The sequence below is a fragment of the Xiphophorus hellerii genome, chromosome 10 (assembly GCF_003331165.1).
Source record: "Xiphophorus hellerii strain 12219 chromosome 10, Xiphophorus_hellerii-4.1, whole genome shotgun sequence".
In the NCBI taxonomy this organism is placed as follows: Eukaryota; Metazoa; Chordata; class Actinopteri; order Cyprinodontiformes; family Poeciliidae; genus Xiphophorus; species Xiphophorus hellerii.
The window spans coordinates 24,511,239-24,534,370 of record NC_045681.1 but is presented as its reverse complement, the minus strand read 5'-3'; the positions used below and the strand labels follow the sequence as shown (position 1 = coordinate 24,534,370).

The 23,132-nt window shown below is 38.6% G+C and overlaps 1 protein-coding gene across 2 annotated transcripts; it reads left to right on the top strand.

The window, feature by feature from the left end:
- The first annotated feature begins 1,608 nt into the window (after positions 1-1,608).
- Positions 1,609-23,086, top strand: LOC116726965 (signal transducer and activator of transcription 5B-like). 2 transcript variants are annotated; one of them, XM_032573945.1, is made up of 19 exons: positions 1,609-1,906; positions 4,533-4,668; positions 4,823-4,979; positions 5,985-6,074; positions 6,241-6,418; positions 9,963-10,093; positions 10,747-10,898; positions 11,379-11,534; positions 12,185-12,364; positions 13,328-13,415; positions 13,910-14,032; positions 14,240-14,332; positions 14,829-15,035; positions 15,442-15,536; positions 15,717-15,859; positions 17,215-17,370; positions 17,482-17,533; positions 18,366-18,470; positions 19,422-23,086. In XM_032573945.1, exons 2-19 carry the CDS (start codon positions 4,541-4,543, stop codon positions 19,543-19,545), a joined length of 2,358 nt encoding a protein of 785 aa, XP_032429836.1. In that variant the 5' UTR covers positions 1,609-1,906; positions 4,533-4,540; the 3' UTR covers positions 19,546-23,086. The 2 variants fall into 2 exon arrangements, with proteins under 2 accessions (XP_032429836.1, XP_032429835.1); XM_032573944.1 differs by having other exon boundaries at positions 4,500-4,668.
- The last annotated feature ends 46 nt before the right edge of the window (positions 23,087-23,132 follow it).

Here is a 23,132-nt window from a genome sequence, read left to right as displayed (position 1 = left end):
GTTTCTGTGTTTTATTGAGCGTTTACTAAAAACTTATTAACATTATAAAATGTGATTTAAAAGATTTTTCTTTTCAGTGGAAGATTTTAATTGTTTCTAATGCCCAGTATTTAGCATGTGAAAACATTGTTGAATATACGTATTTGTCTCTGTAGTGTCTCAATTTTTGTGTTGATTTTTTTTATTTTTTGTTGAATATAAATTAATAACTTCTATTCTCAGAGCACTGAGGGGTGGGGACAACACTCTGTCAATTGCACAAGAGTTTGCTGTTTTAGTAAATTTGGTGATGAAGGTAAAAATTAAAAAGCCATTCTGGAAGATCTATAATCAACTATATGAACCTGCAAACCTAGTGGGGAAACGTGTCCCCTCTTTGTTTCTGTTAGTTCTGTGATTTAAAACAGTAAGATTTGCTTTGGAAGCAGTGAATGCAAACTGGGTTCAACAGTTGTAAAAAGGGCTAACTATTAAAATAATATTCCAAAAAATGAATAAAATTATTTTGTTTATTTTAATTGGCAAATTTTGAAGTCAAAAAGACTCCCTCAGTGAATAAAACAATGTCCTTATGAAGAGTTTAATTAGATTTAAAAGGTTTCTTAACACCATATATTATCATCTGAACTCACTCTAATGAGGAGACTACTGCAGATTGGAGCAAAGTCATTTTCCTCATGGATCATCCATCTCAATGTCCGGAATGTGGAAACCATTTCTCTGCAGAAAGAAGGGTGCTGGTGATGATCCACCAGTGAAGCATCCTGATGTAATCCATATTTACAGTTGGCTCATCAGGATGAGGGTGTGGCTAGTCTGTCCAACAACTCCGCCATGAAGAGTGAAGAAAACATCAACCAAGAAAACCTCATCAAAAATTCACCACCAGGGATCTGCAAGCTATGACTCTAGAGCCACAGTGGCTCTTAACTAGTGTTGTTAAATATATAATAAATGCCTGTTTCGGCAGTTTTTTCATCGAAATTCTACAACAGAATGAAAGGATCATGGACACTGAAAAAAGAAAAGAATTCTGATATTAAAATGTGAGAATTCCTTTTTGTTTTATTGGAAAAAATATCAGATTAAAATGAGAAAAAACTTGGGAGGAATAAAAAAAACACGCTCCAGACATTATAATGTATACAGCGGTGCTAATACATTTATGTTGCAGACTGTCAGTGAACTCACCAGGACAAAAAACTGTGCAAGTGCGCACGTGTGTTATAGAGAACAGATAACATCCAGAGACGGATTGTAGCCATGTGTCGCTGTATGACTTGACTAGTAAAGCGACATCAACTCCAATCCAGTGTATTTCTTTATAAGCGTGCAAACATCACATACGTTAAAAAACAAAATTATAATTGTAAAACAATGTCAATATGGAAGAGGATTAGAGTGCTCTTGCTACATGCCAAACTTACTGAGTTTCTATAATTATTGGGAGACACGTTGTTATATCAGTCATGAAAAAAATGAATAATATGGTGTATATCCAGCAGGTCAGCAGGAAACACGCAGGGTTTAGACACACCTGGTGTCGCGCCGTCTGACGCCCCTGTAGGTAGGAAGAGGTGGGACTTTCTGAGACCGTCTGTAGCTTCAACAATACACCCGGAAATAGCTCGGTGCGCAGCAAAATACAAACGTCAAACTCTCTCAGTCACACGAACACGCCGCCAACACCAATCTATCAGAGCGAGATTTAGCGAGATTTGCAGTTTAAAGTCTGAACTCGTAAATTGACTGCATTATATTAATTGGTGACGGAGCGGATATCAGCAACAGTCTGCTTAGCAGAACCATAAGTAATGTTGAGGGACAAGCTTTCAGCATGACAGGCTAAGCTGAACCTTTACCTCTCGTGTGTGGCGTTCACTGGGGAGCTGCAGCCTCCACAAAGGTGAGTGAAGGCCTCAGGAAGTGAAACGCTTGCGTTTGGAGCATGAAGTGAAGTTTTGTTTGTTAGTCACTCTGCTAGCTAACGGGATAGCTTACCAATAGCTAGCTGGCCTACCGCTTTAAAAGTAACTTATTGAATAGAACTCCACTACTGTGTCGTTCGCCTTGTACACATTATTATAGCGGGACACAAAGGCGTTCTCTCCAGAGAACTTCTGCTTTCAGCGCCCGTATCGGTGTACTGTACCGCTTAGAAGCTACGGTGTCTTTAACTTCCAGGTAGACTGGCTTTTCCTACCTGGAAGTTCCACATGAGAACCGATGAAACCTTCTCACACAACCATAAAGCCAACAATGCACTTTTTATTCACCTTGATACACTTTGACGGGTAAATGTTTTTGCTGACTAATCTAAAGTAGGCGAAACTTTGATGTATTGTGCTTTTTGTGTTTCTGTTGTACCTAATGAACTCTTATATCAATAGTACGGAGCCCTCCACGGGACATGGGGAACATTTTTTTCTTTTGCGTTACCTCGCAATATGCTTACTACAATATTTGCTGGTCTATTTCGTAAACAGTGACGAATGTCGATTTAAAATTTCAAATATATACACATTTAAAGAGCCTCAGTGAAAACCTGTTCATTCTTAACTCTTTGGTGCAAATAATTGTTTGAAAATCGATTTATTCACTGCATGTTTTTGTCTGTTTGTGTAAGGCTGAGATGGAACTGCACGAAAACAGCCTTTTAACCATTCAGACTATCAACCCAAAAGAGACACAAAACTGTCAGATGACTTATTACTCTGTGATAATAGCTCAGATATAGTTTGGATGTATTTTTTTTCTTTCCTACTTTTGGAAAGTTTGTGTTTTATATCATAGGTTTGTGGTGCATTTCTGTCCTAAAGAAAAAAAATATAGAACTTCAGATATTTCACATCAAGATATTAAGATATATGGGAAAAACCTCATGAAAACCTTATATTATAGCAGAAAATATGTTGAAGAAAGGCTTACAGTATTCAATTATGCCACATGAGCTGATTAGTACATTATTGTGAGAAAACGGAAAACCTGTTGTGAGGTAACGCAAAAGTTTTACGAGGTAATCCAAAAGGGGAAAAAAGAAAAACCATGTCCCATAGAGGGCTCCATACAATAGAATAAGTAGAGTTGTCCAGTTACAACTTTTTATCTTACCAATATTGCAGCTTTGCGTATTGGATGGTACCGATATATCATATATATAATAATGTGTACTGACCCGATATATCAGCATGAATCATTCATACTTTTACTACCTACTTTATAGTGTGGAACGTAGGAATGTCTTGATGAAGTAATATTACTCAGAAAACAATAGTCAACAACAATATGAAAAAACGTACCCATTTCTTATTAAGTCTGCCTGCAGGATGCAAGCGCTGCTGGATAGAAATGTTGGGGCAGACTAAATGCTGGAGCAGAGTGATTCTATAGTGTGCTTATATATATATTTTAGTTCCTGGCTGGTAACCCTGTACCTGTTTCTTGGCTGATAGCAGTTCAGGACTCCCCTGGAAAATAGCATGGAGTGGAACAATAATACTTTTTTTGTTTTAGTAGCAAAGTGATGGAAGGATTTTGGAAATTGCACACACTTTAAGTAATAGTAATACACACAGATACATACACACACTCAACAGGATCTTGCATAAGCAGAAGATGTGTAGATGATAAACATATATGTACCTTTTATATTGTATGCTTTTATTCTGGCAAAACAAAGTTTTATGCAAGTATGTAGAAGTATATGTACATACTTCTACAGAAAGGTAGAAGTAAGTTTAAGTTTTACCACACAGCCCACTCCTAATGATAACAAGAATGCTAAAGTATCTGACAGGCTCAGCGTCTGCTCCTCTCCTCAGCTGTCCAATCACAGGAGCTTTTAGTGGGGATGCTACTATAAATCGACCAGCCAATAAAACGTCCGTGATTTTCTTAATTTTGGGTGATCAGGTGATACTACATGTGAAACCGGTCTTACTACCTCTGCAAAGGCCTGAAAGTCAGCCATTGTCCCGGTTTTTTGCTGTGATGTGAGAGAGGGCTGACTGACAGACCCGCCCAACAAGTCACGTCTGTACGAGCGCTGCTAACAGTCACCTCGCTGTTGCCAACTTAGAGACTTTGTTGGTATATTTAGCGACTTTTCAGACCAAAAAAATCAGTGTGGGCCAGAACCACCAGGTTAGGTTTCTTAAAGGTCAGTTATCGGCAGAAAACTGCAATCGGTGCACCCCTATTTTTTAGGGAGTGGCTGACTTCTTCTTCTTCTGACTTTTACAACAGTTCAAAGTAACTTAACAAGACCAACAACAGCGTTGAAGCTTTGATCTTCTGCTAAGTCACATAAATGGCTAGTTAAAGTCTGCACGCACTTAGTTCTCCTCTTTATTGCAGAATTTAAATCGCTTCACTTAACTGGAAGCAAACATGCTAACCTTTCTTGAACACACATCACAGTTGTTGTTCTTTCACGCAGTCTCATTCTCGGTGTTCTGAATGGTTTTCAGTGCTAACTGTTTATAAACCTTGTTTTCCAGGCCTCTTTTCCGACTTGCGTCTTGGTTCCACAGGTTGCACCATGGCGATGTGGATTCAGGCCCAACAGCTTCAGGGCGACGCGTTGCATCAGATGCAGGCGCTGTACGGTCAGCATTTCCCCATCGAGGTGCGACACTACCTGGCCCAGTGGATTGAAAGCCAGCCTTGGTATGCAGCAAACCTGTGTTGGATTCTGTCTCTGTGATCTAAGCATATAGGTTACATAGTTTTGTTGAAATGTTTCTCCTTTTTTTTTCACAATGAATGGAAATTGTGTTGTCCTTTTCAGTGCTTTAAATCTAATGAAGTATTTGTTTCTTAGGGACTCTGTGGATTTGGATAACCCAGGAGAAGAGACTAAAGCTAAGCATCTGCTTGACAACCTGGTGGCAGAGTTGCAGAAAAAAGCCCAGATTCAGGGAGGAGAGGATGGCTTTCTTCTCAAGATCAAGCTGGGACATTTAGCCAGCCAGTTCAAGGTAGCTGTTGGAGCTGTTGGGTGTGTTGTTGGTTCATTCATTTTAAGTGCGTGTGTTCTGTAGCTGTGCTACCTGCATCCCTCAGCGTGTGTGCTGAGATCCTTTTACTACTTTCAGCGTAGGGCCAGGAGTCTGACGGTAAGCACAAAACTGGATTTTCAGGATTCTTCGGGTGGCTTTGCTTTTCAGGTATTGCCTAGAGACATAAAGCAAGGAAAAGTACTGATCATACTCTGTGAGATAACATGTTCATTTGCTAATCTAGGGAAAATAATCTTATACATGACTTCAAAGGTTACGTCACAAACACTTTTAGTGTAAATATTATGGATTTGTTTAGTGTACTGCACTACAGTGTTGGTGGGTATGTACAGTACATAGTTTATTTAAAGTAGCTTGTCAAATCTGACATGTAAAAATGGATAAGAGTTCACCAGGATCACTAATTCATAGCTCTACAAAAGAAGTCAAAATGAAATATTTAACTTAGAAATTATGGAAAATAATTTTATTTTAAATAACTTTAAATAAAATAACAGGAGCTACTTAAGAAAATACGGTAGCTCTTGAGTTAGTTTTTTTCCAGTCAGGCCTCTGTGTAAACTTCCTGGCACATCCTCTCCTGATGAGAATTTGAATTCTTTGTCACGTGTTAAGATGTTTTCTTTGTGTGGAATGATTGGATTTTAACAGGTTTAAATATGATAACCCTTCCCAGATTGATGAGTTGCAGCACTTGCTTCTCTACGGTCATTGCAGACATCTTTCCTTCTTGGCATTGTGTTGACACATTCCTGTCTGTTCCAGAACAACAAACTTCTGAAGTGCATGCATCTATAGGGATCCTAACATTGACATCAGCAGCCCCCCAGGTGCCAGTGAACTGTAAATGTTGGTACTGGATGGTGCTGTTGCATTGTGCCAGAGAAGTACAGTTGTGTCATGTGAGTTAAAGTGACATTAAATGCTGAGTTTTAACCACATGGAATCATTTTTTGTCTGCAGAGCACTTATGACCGCTGTCCTTTTGAATTGGTGCGCTGCATTAAGCACATCCTGCAGTCAGAGCAGAGACTAGTTCAAGAATCAACAAATGTAAGTTGTGTTTTTTTTTTTTGTTTTTTAATCATAAGCTGACATTTGTGAAAAAATTACTTCCCAGCCTGCAGCAGAGCAATAAAACTAAGAACAATAACACATTGTCGGTTGTAATTGTTGCCGTCAAAATTGAAAGTACGTTTCCTAATGGTTCGGTGTGCAGGCGAGCTCTGGGAGCGGTGGGCAGGCCATGGACACGCTGTCCCAGCGACATCAACAGATCAACCAAGCTTTTGAAGAGCTGCGCCTAGCAACACAAGAGACAGAGAACGAGCTGAGGAAGCTGCAGCACAGTCAGGAATACTTCATCATCCAGTACCAGGAAAACCTGCGCATCCAGGGTGAGACTGTCATACAAAGGAAACTTGGTGAAACAAACCTCAATAATGAACATTTTCAAACCAGAAATTTACTCTGACTTTCATTTCTTGTGTTTTCCCTTCCTGAGGGAAAAATCAGAGCAACGTACCCACTAAATCCTAGAGTTAGTGTTTTTATTGACATTTTCCTCAGACACCGTCTGATACTCTTGTCAGGTCTTGCTATAACAAACATCCCCAAAGCATGACACATCCACCTCCATGCTTCATAGTTGGTATGAGGTGCTCTTCCTGGATTCCTGTGTTTGATTTATGTCAAACATGTCCTCTGTTCTGTGTCCACATGATTTCATTTAGACTCATGACTTCAGAAGTTCTGGTCTTTGTCTGCATTCTCTCTGGTGACCTTCATGTTTGTCTCAGACAGTAAAAGTTTCCTCTTTGCACAAAACCCAGGAAGGTGAAACTTGTTCAGTCTCTTCTGATTGGACAGACATTGACTTTCAACAGCAACCAGAGCTTATGACTTTGTTATGATGATTTAGAGTTTTTGTAAGTTGTTGTGATAAACTATAATATTGTTGTCTTTTAGCATTTTGAGGTCTGCTCTTAGATCTGGACATGATGGCAGGTGTTTAGGATGTCCTCCACTTGCAGACTACTTTCTGTACAGTGGAATGACTGATTTTAATTTCCTTTGAGAACTTTTTAAATCCTTTACCGGACTCAGGAGCTGCTATCTGTAATCTACTCCCTGAAGGTTTCAATTGGTTCTTATACCTCACCATCGTGCTCACTCTCACTTTCACAGTCCATAGCACTGAACTAAATGTCTGAGACTTGAACAGAGCAAACCTCCTCTAAAATGTGGAGACGGAAATTTCTCACCTGAAATGAGGGTGGTGTGATTTAAGGGTGTCCTATTTTTATTTTATTTAAATTTTTTTGCTTCAGAGAATGCATTTTTATTAAATGTTAGAATAGAATTTCAAAGGTATTTTCTACTATCTTAATTATATTTGGTATATTACTAGAACTTCCCAGTATTGATATAATTGAACTGGTTATTAAAATGTCAAATATGTTAAACCTGCAGGCTGTCATTGGGTGTTCTAATATTTTGAAATACACTGCCTGGCCAAAAAAAAAGTCGCCACCAAAAAATGGTCACACTCTCTAATATTTTGTTGGACCGCCTTTAGCTTTGATTACAGCCCGCATTCGCTGTGGCATTGTTTCAATAAGCTTCTGCAGTGTCACAAGATTTATTTCCATCCAGTGTTGCATTAATCTTTCACCAAGATCTTGTATTGATGATGGGAGAGTCTGACCACTGCGCAAAGCCTTCTCCAGCACATCCCAAAGATTCTCAATGGGGTTAAGGTCTGGACTCTGTGGTGGCCAATCCATGTGTGAAAAAGATGTCTCATGCTCCCTGAACCACTCTTTCACAATGTGAGCCCGATGAATCCTGGCATTGTCATCTTGGAATATGCCCGTTCCATTTGGGAAGACAAAATCCATTGATGGAATAACCTGGTCATTCAGTATATTCAGGTAGTCAGCTGACCTCATTCTTTGGGCACACAATGTTGCTGAACCTAGACCTGACCAACTGCAGCAACCCCAGATCATAGCACTGCCCCCACAGGCTTGTACAGTAGGCACTAGGCATGATGGGTGCATCACTTCACCTGCCTCTCTTCTTACCCTGATGCGCCCATCACTCTGGAACAGGGTAAATCTGGACTCATCAGACCACATGACCCTCTTCCATTCCTCCAGAGTCCAATCTTTATGCTCCCTAGCAAACTGAAGCCTTTTTTTCTGGTTAGCCTTACTGATTAGAGGTTTTCTTACGGCTACACAGCTGTTCAATCCCAACCCCTTGAGTTCCCTTCGCATTGTGCGTGTGGAAATGCTTTTACGTTCACAATTAAACATACTCCTGAGTTCTGCTGTTGTTTTTCTTCGATTTGATTTGACCAAACGTTTAAGTAATCGCCGATCACGATCATTCAGGATTTTTTTCCGACCACATTTCTTCCTGGAAGACGATGGTTCCCCACCATCCTTCCAGTTTTGAATGATGCGTTGGACAGTTCTTAACCCAATTCTAGTAGTTTCTGCAATCTCCTTAGATGTTTTCTCTGCTTGATGCATGCCAATGATTTGACCCTTCTTAAACAGACTAACGTCTTTTCCACGACCACAGGATGTGTCTTTTGCCATGGTTGTTTAAGAAATGAGGAGTTACTCATTGCATCAGCTGGGGTTAAATAACTTGTTGCCAGCTGAAAGATAATCGCCTATGCAGCACTTATCCAATAGGAGGCTTGTACCTATTTGCTTAGTTAAATCCAGGTGGCGACTTTTTTTTTTGGCCAGGCAGTGTATGTCTTCATACTGGGCCTGTCACAGTAACACATTTTGCTTGACGTTAAATTGTTCCAGAAGTTATTGCGATAAATGATGATATTGGGTTTTTTTGGGGTTTTTTTAGATAATTTTCAAATAATGGTAATTTCATAATAATGCATGAACACGTTCTCAAAATTCAATAAACTTTAAATTCTAATGTATGTTTAACACTGAAACTGAAAGACATTTTGGTAACACTTTAATTGACGGGTTGTGAATAAGACTGTCATGACACCGTCATGAACATGAGTAAGTCTTCATGAATATTTATGACTGTTGTCATAAAGTGTCATTTGGTAAATCATGACACTTTTAATACAAAGTTGACATTATTCAAATTGTCTTTGTTATGACAACTTGTCATTAACCAAGAGATCATGATCGGACATAATTTTGTTATAAAAGTTTACTGATTAAACTTTAAAAATTATGTAGCTTAATGTTATTAAAGCTACAGTTTAATCAGTAAACTTTTATAACAAAATTATGTCCGATCATGATCTCTTGGTTAATGACAAGTTGTCATAACAAAGACAATTTGAATAATGTCAACTTTGTATTAAAAGTGTCATGATTTACCAAATGACACTTTATGACAACAGTCATAAATATTCATGAAGACTTACTCATGTTCATGACGGTGTCATGACAGTCTTATTCACAACCCGTCAATTAAAGTGTTACCAACATTTTAAATATCCAGAATAAGCAAATAAAACAGAAACTAGAAATAAAATGAATTATAAAGTCTCTGTAAACAAAAATGTTCTTCAAAAAAGGACTAAGTGAGACCAAAACACCAGATAGAGATGTCCGTCATCCAGTTTTTGGTGGAAAGAGGAAAAACTGTAAATCATGCACATGGAAATTATTGAGCTTGTTTTCATCCATCAGGAGATTAACTGATTTAATGCATGAAATCAATTAATCGCAAACAGAGAGCAAACATTGCTTTCATTATCAATTCTATCTTGATTTAGTACACAGCCTTTGTGTCTTGCAATGCATGAAATGGCCCAGATAGGCTTTACTGCAATGCCCGCTGGTTTAGTGTCACCAGAGCATTGTCATGGTCTTTTCTCTGAGGTACGCACCAGGGTGGGTTTCTAACATCCTGCATGCTGTCTGCCCTTCCCTGTGCCAGCCCAGCTGAGCAGCTTGTCTTCAGTCCCCCCAGCAGAGCGAACGCAGCGGGAAGCCACCCTGCAGAGCAAGAGGGCCACTGTGGAGACCTGGCTCGCCAGAGAGGCCAGCACACTACAGAAATACAGGCTTGTATGAATACACACTACTTATTATTAGTCTTATGTTCCCCATGCTTATCAGTGTTTTGCAAAACACAGTTGCTGTTTGTGTTTGCACAAAAATTGTCAGTAGCCTGGTGGGAGCGTAGGTAAAGCCTGGTGACCCGCCAGGCTTCTCATACACGCTGGGTGTTGTCTTTGATCTCAGTTTCCTACAACATCCATCAGGGCTCACTGTAAGCACTAGATCCTTAAAAAGGAGGTAGCAATGAGGCGGCTTTACTCGAACCTTCTGGCTGTTACAGACGTTCAGAGGGAGCTGCTCTTAGGAAACTACAAGACATGACAAACGATGTCTGTTTAAAATGAGCCTTAGGTTTTGATTTATTAAGATGCTCAGTTTCGCAATGTTTAATTTTTCAGAAGATCTGCTCAAGTTCTGTTAACTGGATCTAGAGCTTTGCTAATGGTTTTGAAATAATTCCTGGAAATCTTTTCCAACCAGTCCTGAAAAGCTCATATAGTTTTCCACAGCTTACCAGGTCGACGTGTCGGTGCATGTTGTTGGACTGTGACTGTGGCTGAGACAGAGGATGTGTTCAAACGTGACATTTTCATTGGACCAGAGTTTGTTTGCTGTGAGCTTATGAAGTCAGGTTTACACAGATGATTCTCTGCTGGTAGGACCTGGCAGATCAGCACCAGAAGACTCTGGGTTTACTGAGGAAACAGCAGACTCTGATCCTGGACGAGGAACTCATTCAGTGGAAGAGGAGACAGCAACTGGCTGGCAACGGGGGTCCTCATGAGGGGGGACTGGACGTTCTGCAGTCCTGGTAAAACCTGGAGAGATTTTGTTCCCTCAAGCGTTTTCTTTCTTTTCTTTTTTTTTTTTGCAATTCTGTGATCAAGGAAATTCATGCAATATCATCAGATCCTTGCATTTTTTGTGCTACTGAGTAATTGTGAATTTATTGTAAATATGAAGCAAAAATTGTCAAAAACTTTGCTTTAAAGTGATTCTAACTCCCACCTGCAGGTGGCAGCATTTCTAACTTCTACCGTGCATTTGTCTCAACTTTACTTGCGGTCAAAGTCCATGATCGATATGAAGAATTTATTGCTAAATTCTTGCAAATATTTCTAAAGTAGCACCACATAATCAGTGATTTTGATTGCAAAAACAATCACGAAATCCTGGAGGGACACATTCTTATTCTCATATTGAATTAAAAAAAAATTGCATGTTATAGACATTAATTTTATTTTGTGAATAAACCTTTGTGAGGTATTTCTCCTTTTTCTGTCTTGTAAAGGTGCGAGAAGCTGGCGGACCTGATTTGGCAGAACCGACAGCAAATTCGGCGCTGTGAGCATCTTACCCAGCAGCTCCCTTTGCCTGGTTCAATAGAAGAGCTGCTCACCAAACTCAACTCTGACATTACTGACATCATCTCTGCCCTGGTCACAAGGTAAAACTCTGCCACTTATTTCTCCATATTGAACACCTAAAGTCATATAGGGACTTTCAACAGATCTCATTTATATGTACTATGTGTATTTGGATCAATCCGATTTTTTTTTTTTCTTTAAATCTTTCCCAAGCAGTCCTAAAAAGATCAAATTGTTTTCCATAACTGAGCGGTGCGACATGTGTGGTGCATGTCACTCATACAGGCGACATGCACCAACATACGGAATGTTAAACTGTATATTACAAATATTAACATTATACTGGCATATTGTTTTATATTTTGGGGATTTAACAGGAGACGTTACACTTGCCAAGATATTAATATTTATATATCTTTCTAAACAAGAGCTCAGTTTTATTAGTTTTGCCCTAATTAAGAAAGTTAAAATGTTGTCTTATTGGAATTAATTGTACTTTTTCTCTTTACCACAAAGAACCATTTCTTTAAAAAAAAATACTGTTGCGATATTAAAAATGGTATAAATTATTAGAATGGTGACAACTCTACTACAAATTTTTTTTTTCCCCATTTAACTTTTCTTCTAATGCAGTGAATAATCTCTCATTGATGTTCTCTTAATCCATACTCTGATGTTCATCAGTCAGCTGTAAACTGCTGATCAACATGTTACTGTTTCTGTTTTTCAGCACCTTCATCATTGAAAAGCAGCCGCCCCAGGTGTTAAAGACCCAGACGAAGTTCGCAGCTACAGTCCGTCTTCTAGTGGGGGGGAAGCTCAATGTCCACATGAACCCACCGCAGGTCAAGGCTGTCATTGTTAGCGAGCAGCAAGCCAAAGCTTTGTTGAAGAATGAAAGCACACACAGGTGAGGAGCTTAGCTGGATGGAAACTTGTCTCATTCAAAACCTCCACCAGACATTTTATTGGATAAGAAAAGGCAAATATTTCAGATTTTTTAAAATAAAACATTACTGCTTTAGTTGTGGTTAATATAGATGTACAGTAATTGATACATTCCATGAGTTGAGACAAATAGCTGCCCTGGTGAAAAGACTGCTTTCTGCTAACCCTGGGTGGGGTCTCCTCCAGTGCATCATAAGCCTGGAGGGCCAACAGGCTTCAGTTGTGCCCCCACCAGGCTAAGCATTGTTTCTTTATTTACTTTAAGTTTTTTTATACAGCAGTAACGGTGATTGCAAAGACGGGTTAAAGAGTTTCTTAGGTGAAACGTTTCACAGTGACAACATAGTATAGTCAGTATGTGAACACAGACTGAGACTTTTTAATTCACCTGAACTCTACAACCACTGCCTGTCTTTAGCATTCTACACACTAACGACTTCAGAAAATAAAGTGACAAGTCACAGATAAAAGAATAAAAAAATGTTGACACTTTAATTAAGATGAAGTGCAAAAAAATTATATTTATTGTATGTTTTTTTGTTTGCGTTTTTTAAACTTTAGAGTTTTTGGTTATGTATCTTTAATAATGTCTTCCAATAACACATAATTACCTAGTGATATTTTCAAATTTCCTGTCAATTTTAAACATTTTGAGCTCAGTCATGATGCATGACTGTGCCCTACCACCCATCGGTCTTAGGTTTCCTGGGGGAAACCCTGCCTTGGGTATGAGCTGAAATGAGATTTTATGTTTCTCATCTTGACATCATTTTAAAGGTCGTTATTATGTAAGATGTTTTATTGTTATAGTTAACTTGAATTAGGCTTGGATCAAATTTAATTGAGCTAGTTTTAGTTTAACTTTTTTCTTAAAGGGACAATATAGAGAAATGAATGTCTGTCTGCTTGTCTTTCCCCTTGACAGTGAAAGCAGTGGAGAAATCCTTAACAACAACTGTGTCATGGAGTACCATCAGGCCACAGGCACTCTGAGTGCACACTTCCGCAACATGGTAAACTGTTTTACTGCACTCGGTCTGCCTTTTTTTACTTATAGAATCACAAGGGATCCACCAATATGAGAATCTGTGCTGATATCGATATCCAATATTAGTATTGCTTTTATGGCCGATAACCAAGATTTACCGATGTCACATTTATATACCTTTGTATACCTCTATACCTTTGTTGATGTCAATCTGTTGTGGATCCCTAATAATAAGTATTGATTTCCTAAATTTTGATCACTTCTTACATGATGTAAAACACTACTGTAGTGTACAGTTTGGATCATTTTGACAAAGTGATCCAGTCTGTATGTGTTGGTCATTTCTTTAGCTTTAAAGCTCAAAGTTCAGTGAATCCCAAAACCTCAGCCAGTTTAGGGATTTGATCCCCTTTCTATCTGTGTGGCAGCTTTTGGTTTTAAAAAGTTACACATTTACCACTCTGCTTGTTGTGGTGAAGTGCTTCATGTCTAATATGTCGCTTGTTTGTTCTTTCACAGTCACTGAAGCGAATTAAGCGTTCGGATCGTCGAGGTGCCGAGTCTGTGACAGAGGAGAAGTTTACAATTCTGTTTGAGTCCCAGTTCAGCATTGGAGGAAACGAGCTGGTGTTTCATGTCAAGGTCATTCACATGGATGCCTTAAAAGATTTGATTTATTTTTTGCTCTCAGAACCCTGAAAACAGTCCAGTAAAAGTACTGTTCTATGGTTCTGTTCAAGCCTAACCCATCATAGCAATGAAATTCTGTTTTGTAATTGTGCAAATTCAAATAATTTCAGAATGCTTTTGTTTACCTGTTGACTTTAATGTTTTATGTTTGACCTGCAGACTCTGTCTTTACCGGTCGTTGTGATTGTCCATGGCAGTCAGGACAATAACGCCACGGCAACAGTCCTGTGGGACAACGCCTTTGCTGAGCCAGTAAGATACTTGTCCTTAAAAGTATATATATATATATATATATATATATAATATACACACAAGTAAACATCAGAGTAATGTATAATGCAGCTTTTTATATTATGGTAATCATTGTAATTGTTTTAATTTCTTCTAAAATGCTTTCAGTTTTTTTTTTCTTCTAATGCTTCTAAGAAGTCAGCACAGAGGAAAATGTAAATGTCTGTCTTCAGATGAAGTTAAAATAAGGTGTTTAAAGTAAGAATGTACCAACAGATTTCTAGTTATTCATTTTAATGGCCAAGAAGCTCAAATTGTCCTTATATTAAACACAGTACATGTTTTTAGTTTTAACTTGCAACAATTAAATGCTCTAAACTAAGAAAGGATTTGGCTGTTTATGATCTAAAATAGACAAAATAAAAGTAGTGGAAAAAATAGTAGTAAATTAAAGGAAGCCCTGCCTTAGCTAGCCATACTTTTATTAACACTGTTCTTTCACCTTCTCCTTCACTAGGGAAGAGTGCCGTTCCTTGTCCCTGACAAAGTGCTGTGGACCCAGCTATGTGAAGCCCTTGATATGAAGTACAAGGCAGAAATGCACAGTGGGCGTGGCCTGACGGAAGATAACCTGGTCTTCCTGGCACAGAAAGCGTTTTCAAACAGCAGTAATAACCCTGAGGATTACCGTAACATGACCATTTCCTGGGCCCAGTTCAACCGGGTGAGGCTGGCTCATTTTCTCATTTAAGCTTTTCTCCAAGCAGGTGAATGTGACTGTTCCTAACTGAGACTAAATGAATACCAATAAAATGTCACAGGAACCGAAGCTTAATTATTTGCAGTGGGGAAACTTTAAATAGTAGCAGCTACTCGTTGTTATAGACCTTTGTAGCAGTTAGTGTACCAGAGCCATTTACTCTAATGAAGTTGATAGTAGAGCAAGTATATTTGAGGAACATCACAACTTGACTTCTCTGTCACTATTAGTTTTATTTGTTAAAGCTGTGCTACATAATACTTAGGCATTTATTAACCAACTTGCTGTGTTGTTACAATCAGCTCTGGTTTCAGAATTTTTCAGTAACTTCTGGAAACAAATTGACAGATTTTTTGATGTGATTTAACAGGAAAACTTGCCTGGACGCAACTTTACCTTTTGGCAGTGGTTTGATGGCGTGGTAGAACTCATGAAGAAACACCTTAAGCCTCATTGGAATGATGGGTAATGAATTATGTGACTCTTTTCAAAAAAAGCTGTTTGTTTTTTTTTATGTAAATTTAAAATGGTGCATTATTAGTCTATTTTTGTCACTGTCTGCATTTATTGAAAGTTTCACACTTTTTAATGTTTGACCCAGAAAAAAGACAGCTAAGTTAATTTCCCCCATGGCTGTGATTTCAGGGCTATTCTTGGCTTTGTGAACAAGCAGCAGGCTCAGGACATGCTGCTGTCTAAACCCAACGGCACCTTCCTGCTGCGCTTCAGTGACTCTGAGATCGGAGGCATCACTATTGCCTGGGTGGCTGAAAATCCCAACAAACAAGGTAAAAAAAACTAATTCGGCAGTATTGCACTGGATGACATGTAAGTTGAATATTACAATATTCTTAATCGATGTAATAATGTTTGTCATTGACGTGAGACATGCATCATAACTCTGCAACAGAAGAAGCCAGTAAATTATGACATAAACAAAGGCTGAAAATTATGTTTATGATGTTATGTAAGAATTCTGTCACAACACTGTTGGCTTCCATTGCTGAATAAACTTCAAAATCCGTTCGTGGATGGAGCCGAAGTTATTACTTCTGAAAGCAACGCTCATTGCTATTGGGATTGACTAATTGTATGAACGACCACACAAAAAAATTGGATTTCACCAAAACATTGGAAATGAGCATCAAGACCTGCTGTGTGAATGTAGCCTTAGACTTTGCAACAGCAGGACAACCAGTTCAGTTCAAAACACAACTGCAGTTTGGCTATTCTGTTTGAAAAAGTACGTTAGACGAGAAGAATATCTGCAGAAAACCCAATCAAAAACACATAATCCAAAATATATATAAACACTTCTTCCAATAACTCGGCTATGCAGACACTACAGAATAACCAGATCACAAAGTAATCTGCATAAAACACTTAGCCAGGTAGCCTACAGTTAACACAGTATAATGGCATGCATAAGAGCCTGAAACCAAAACAGACCAATGTTCAGGGACTAGGAGAGTCTTTAAAACACCTTAGATTTTAATAAGATAACACAAACCACAGGCTACAGTTTTCAGTTCACATCAGTTATTAATACAACACCTGTCAAAAAATTATCATCTTTAGGCACTGAACAGAAAAAAAATCTTATTTATTTACAAAAACATATAGTGCGTTCAGTTCAATCATGCAGACAGGTTCAGAGTCCATAACATAGATTCCAGTTTAGTCCCAATTATAAGACAATGCAGTCAAGTTCAGCTTATTATTCAAATTGAAAAAGTTTTCTATCCAAGGGAACTCAGATAGTCATTTAATTTGCAACAGTTCATCATATTGAGCATTCATGTATCCGAAGTCCAGAGAAGTCCTGTTTAACAGGAAGAAAGTTCCAGCAGAAGCAGAACCTAGCTCAGTGTGCTCAGCCATCAGTCATGGGCGACTGGAGGTTTGAGAAGACGGAACATGCACACTAAAACACAGAGATGAGAAAGTAAAGGGTTAATGGCAGCAGTAACTCCTTCAGTGGCTTGAACAGCATCCTATAAACACCTGGAATATTTTATTACCAATAGGAAGGCTTTATACGTCTTCCTATTGGTTGATTAGTGTGTATGGTGGTTTTGGTAGCCCCAGTCAGAAACCAATCCTTACTGAATCTAGCATTGTCATCTTTGATCTAATTGTGTAGGTGAAAGGCTGGTCTGGAATCTGCTGCCTTACACAACGAAGGACTTCTCCATTCGCTCCCTAGCTGACCGCATAAGTGACTTGAATCATCTTCTGTTTCTTTACCCTGACCGGGCCAAGGACGAGGTCTTCGCCAAGTACTACACCCCTCCACTCTGTATGTGTATCGACTGCTTAGTTTTGATCATCAGCACATGCTTTTTAAAGGGTTTCATCAGTATGACTGGAAGTGGTGCTGTAAACCTAAAGGGGGTTATTTATCTTCCAGCGAAACCAGTGGATGGATACGTTAAACCGCAAATCAAACAAGTTGTACCAGAGTAAGTTGATTCCATAATATCTCTGACAGTTATTGTTAGCAAGTATCAAAGTGTTGTATTAAATCCCAAAAGTTAATCCATAAAACTCGGATTGTAACAGTGCTGTTCTGCTACAGCACTGTCGTCTAATGGATATTAAAATGCATGTCATGAACTAAACAGAAAAACTCATGCAGTATCTACAGAACAAGGACAAGATTATTTAAAACTAACTTTACAGTAAAATGGAAAATGAACCACTGTACTTCAAAAGCCCATAACATAAATATAATTTTTCAGCCATTCTTGTAGTATTTTATATGTTTTCATTCTAAAGGGTCTGGAAATGTCCTTCCTCTTAAAGATTGACTTTTTTTGTTGTTGTTGCTTTTTCATTCAAACCTAAATGTTTCGGAGCATGTAGCAGCAGTGGACTGCATGGTCCTGTAACTCTGCAGCGCTCCCTTATACATAGGATGATGGTGAAGGTACTGGCAGCAGTAGGTCAGCTGATTCCCCCTTCAAGGTCACTTCTAGAATACCAGAGCTAGGTTTAACTTCTAGAGAGAGAATAAAACAGAGAACATAATGTTACCTGCTCTCAGGTTCCTTTAGTTGTGTGCATGATGTTTTATTTTCTGTGATTGTTTAGACTGCTTCATATTATGAAACAGAATCTATGAGGCCAAAGACACACGGCTCTGTTCAGTGTCTTACTCAGGGTTGGACATATTTGGGATTTTGAAACTGTGAATCTCTGATTCACTGAGTCAATCTGTAAATCTTAAAGTTGCAATTCTTCTGTTTTTATTTATTGTTCTTATTACTGAAGACGTTTCCATGTCTCTGGTAGATTCACCACCCCAAAACCTGAACCCGCCACTGGAGTTGTATTCATGGACCAGACAGCTTCGTCCTCTGGGAGCCATTCCAACAACTTTGGTGTCTACTCCTCCATGTAAAGACACAGTGGTGTTCTTCATAAGCTCGTCTGCTGTTTAGTTACACTGGCACCTTATGTACAGTTTACAATCAAACCTGGAACAATTGGATTGCAGCACTCCTTTGCTGCATTTTGTGTTCAAAATTATTTTCTTATGAACAGATGAAAGCAAATATTTTGTGAGTTTTGTACACCAAAGCAAAATTAAGCAATTGAATTTCTTATTGGTCCAAGTATGAGCCTTAAGACCATTAGCTCCAATGCTCTCAGTATATGCATAACAGCATGAATAAACAGCATGAAAATGAATGATTTAAGGTCCTTGATACAATTAGGAGGCAACAACCAATCATTGCTTGTAAAATTATGAAACATTTTAGTTTGAGCTGCATCTTTAAAATGATATTCAAAATAGCAAGCATACAAAATAAAATTCACATAAAAAATTGTGATATTAGGTATGCACTGATATAAATATTTGATAGATATGTAAATATCATACACTGGTGTTATTGACTGCACTAAGGCCCTCCCCCTGGCTCTGATTGGTTGTTTCTGACAGACAGTGGTGTATTTCTGCAGTGGAACCACAGGGAGGAGGCAGATCATGTGTGTCATACTGTCACAACACAGCGAAAGTTGAAGTAAAAAACATATTTTCTTATTAAACTTACATTCTGCAGCTTTATTTATTGGTCCGATCCAGTATGTTAAAGTGTTTACTGTCAGCCGATAGCAGTGTTGGTGCTTCCCTATTTGCTACACCTTGCCTAATGCCTGGTTGGTTCTTGGGTTCAACAAGGTGCAGAAAACGTTTGTCCATCTAGATGCTTAAATGCATCAAGTTGCTGCCGTGTATAATAAAGCGGCCAGTGAGTTTACGGTGCAATCATTCAGTAAACAGAATGATTCCTGACTTCCCGTGCTTCATTGACCTCCTAACTTCTGCCTCTGTTGTGTGGTCAGTAGTGACAACTTGCTGGATCCGGAGGGAGACTTCAACCTGGAGGACACGATGGATGTTGCCCGTCATGTGGAGGAGTTGCTTCGCAGGCCCATGGCCAACCAGTGGAGCAGTCAGCAGTCCTGAACCTGAAACGTGAAGCCGCTGCACACCTTTGTGTTGTTTCTATGTTTGGTTGTTTTTTTGTCTTTTTAACACTCACTCCCTCCCAAAAATCCTGACGGGCAATAATAGAGAAGAGTCAGCTTGATCGACACCTCAATCCACTTCACAGTTCGGTTTTAGCATTTAGTTATGCTTGTCCATATGAGGAGAATATAGAGCTATAGTTACTGGCTGATATCCTCTCATCCTCACCAGAGTTTCTCTCATCTGAATTTGCTTGATGGTATTTTTTTATAAAAAGGTTAGGCATGCAGTAATTTTCAGTAGAAGCTGTACAGTAAGTTCATGTGTAGCTGATGAACCTGCAAGACATGAGGAAACATTTTAACTGGGGAGAAAAAAGCTTGTCCAGAAATGATTGTATAGTTATGTGAATAAGTACTAAAAAATTAATCTATTTTCTATTGGCAATAAAAATCTGTCATTACATATTGTCTAAAAACTTTAAAGAGAGAAAAACTTGGATACTATGTAACTTCTTTCTAAACAACAGGGACCTTCAACACAAATGGTACTTACAGACACGTTTAGTTAACATGTCACTTATTGTTGATTGTAATTTCCAACTTTTTTTAAAAGGTTTTATTGGCTTTAGTGCCCTTTATTTGAAAGTAGTTGGACAGAAAAGAGGGTAATGAGAGAGGGGGAAGACATGCGGCAAATGTCGCCTGGCTGGGAATCGAACCTGCGACTACTGCCATGAGGATTATGGCCTTAATACGTGGGTCGTTCTTTGCCCTGCGCCACCACTGCGCCCCAGTAATTTTGATTTCACAAAAAGTGTCAACCATCAGACCAGCTGCAGTTTTTTTTTATCTGTCTGTGACTTCAACTTTATGGCTGATTCAAACCAATTATTAATCTAGTTTGGTCCAAATAAATTGGAATGGTTGTTGAACTTACAGGAAAAAACAGATTCTAATTTCTTTCTTTTTCTAACCCTTCTGAAGAGAAACTTGTTTGTATGAAATATGAGATGGCATTAATATTAACACAAAGATGAAATGTAGGAAACATGCGTGTTTGACTTTATCCTTTTCAATATCTAATCCAGCAAACGGCTCCAAACCAGAATCATCAGAATGAGCTGCCTGGCGTTGGCAGAGAGGGTTTCACTGGTTTTTCTTTGGTGGAACCAGCAAACTGAACTCTGCAGGTCGACACTGATGAGTTTTTCTGACAAATGTGTCTCCATGTTGAGGGAAATAAACAGGCTTTCCAACAAACACATAGCCAAGAGGCATTGCTACAACAAAGACATAATTGATCAAACATGTTTCCTTAATTTTGTGCTTTAAATGAAAACATAATAATCCTGGAATATCAGGGTTCCAATGTAAAATGAGTGAAACACTGCCCCCCTCTGCCTCAAACAGGTGCTGCAATGTGTAGGAAAGAAGAGACTTCCACTTGCAACAAGCCAAACTCTTAAATACTAAAATATTTGACCAGTGCCTTCACACAGGTTAGATGATTCTCTATGCTGTCCTCTGGAAATGTAGGATTTGACATAGGAGCGCTTTTCTACGGATAAATTCTGAATGCATGTTTTGCACCAGATCCTGCAGTGATGAGATTGGAACTGACAGCTCTCTTCCCATTGCTTTGTTTTCAGCCCCAGCTGTGTTTTTGCAGCTCCAAACACAACAAAGGGATAATAAAATCAGTTAATATAAAAGGAGACCCAAGCAGAGGAGAGTGTCTGTGCAGAAATGCTCTGTCACACAGTTGTAGGTTCTAGTGACAGAGAACTTCAGTGTCTTTACCACTCAACACATTTGTGTGTTTTATGTACTGTCTGCACATTTGTGTGAACTGCATCACTTTAAATCATCTGCAGGTCCTGGTTGTAGTTTTGACTCTGAGCTGAGCTGGTTAGTTGCTACATAACACAAATGGTGTCAGTAGCTGCTTCTAGGTTTCCTGAAGAATATAGGATACAAAGGTTAGATTTCTGTAGATCTTTTTGTTTCCTTCCTCAGAAGTTACATAGTCTAACTTTAAGTGTTAAAAATGTAATTGAATGTCTTGAGATGTATTTTTCCTTGCAATGCGTCTGTTCCACCGTACTGCCTTGCATCATGTTGACTTGAGGTGCTGAAACATGTAAAATAATGAGATTTTACTGTTAAGTTTTTGTTGTTTTTACTTTGAGTTCGAAATTTAGCTAGTGTTTTTAATTTCTTATAGAGCTGTTTTATGCAACGTGAAACAGACAGCTGGGTGTCACTAGAACGAAGCAGAGTTTAATCCTAAAACCTGCGTCTTGAACACCCACATTTACACTAACTAATGTGTCCTAACAAGGTGAAATAAAGTCTTAAAGTGCCTTTTTATGTGTTGGAGATGGCAGACTTGCAAAAACATTTCCTGTGCACAAACATGCTGTAACAGAGAATTTATTAGAGTCAAAATAGTTAGAACATTAATAAAACTCTTAAACAGAAAATACTTGTTAAGGGTTATTATGACAAAGGGTAATTAAATTCTCATTTTTAAAACTTTAACTGGAGGAGGAAGCTTGTTATAACTATGGCTGGACTGATAAATCAACCTGGAGTTCCTTAATGTTGGGAGATTGATCGATACTTGCAGGAGAAGCTGATCTTATCCACTGATCTTACCCACCTCTGCAAAAGTCTGAAAATCAGCCACTGTGCTTTTCTGCTCTGATGTCAGGGCTGAGTGAAAGCCCCGCCCACCAGGTCATTTCTGCACATGCTCAGTTGACAGTAGTCACTCCACTTCGCAACATTTTTAGCAACTTCTCAGACAAAAATTGGAATCAGCAGGTCAGGTGATCAGTGATCGGCCCGAAACTACAATCAGCGATCAGTGATCGGCACCTCTGATTACAACAAAATGAGCCAGCCGCACTTTTGAAATGTGGAATGAGACCACACCCAGCTAGTTGTCTGTACAGCCTCACATTTTACCTCAAGAGCTAAGAGAAGGTGTCACAGATTAGAGGAAATAAGTAGTCACAGTTGGTTAATGAATAAAATTACAAGAAAAATGTTCTTATCTGAAATCCTTATGGTAGCTATTGACCCTGGAGAAATGAGCTGTACTTTGCAGTAAATAATCTCAGTCCTTCAAGTGGAGTTCTAACTGTGTCTGAACAGAACTATTACTGTTCCTCAATCAGCTTTAAATCTCTAGTTGTGTTCTGCCATGTGAATTCTGTCTGTAAGGTTTAAACATAAACTATGTTTTGAAAGAGTTTTCCTTAATGTGTCTGAAATATTTTAGGTACTTTTGTTTTGACGCTGATATACATCTGATGTTTACCTTTTAGTACATCTCTCAGATTGATACTCTGAAATGTTTTCCACTGGTTGCTAGGTACATAGTATGTATTCATTAATTTTTATTTCTGATCAACTTTTTCTTCTGCGATGAATTGACTTTGTTTTTGTACTTACTTTTCAATAGAATACCGAAGAATGTGATACCATGCTGTTTTCTACTATGCCATGTTAAAATAAAATTATCAAAATACCTTTTTAGTGAATCTTTTGTGTAACAGATGGACATAAGATTTCTTA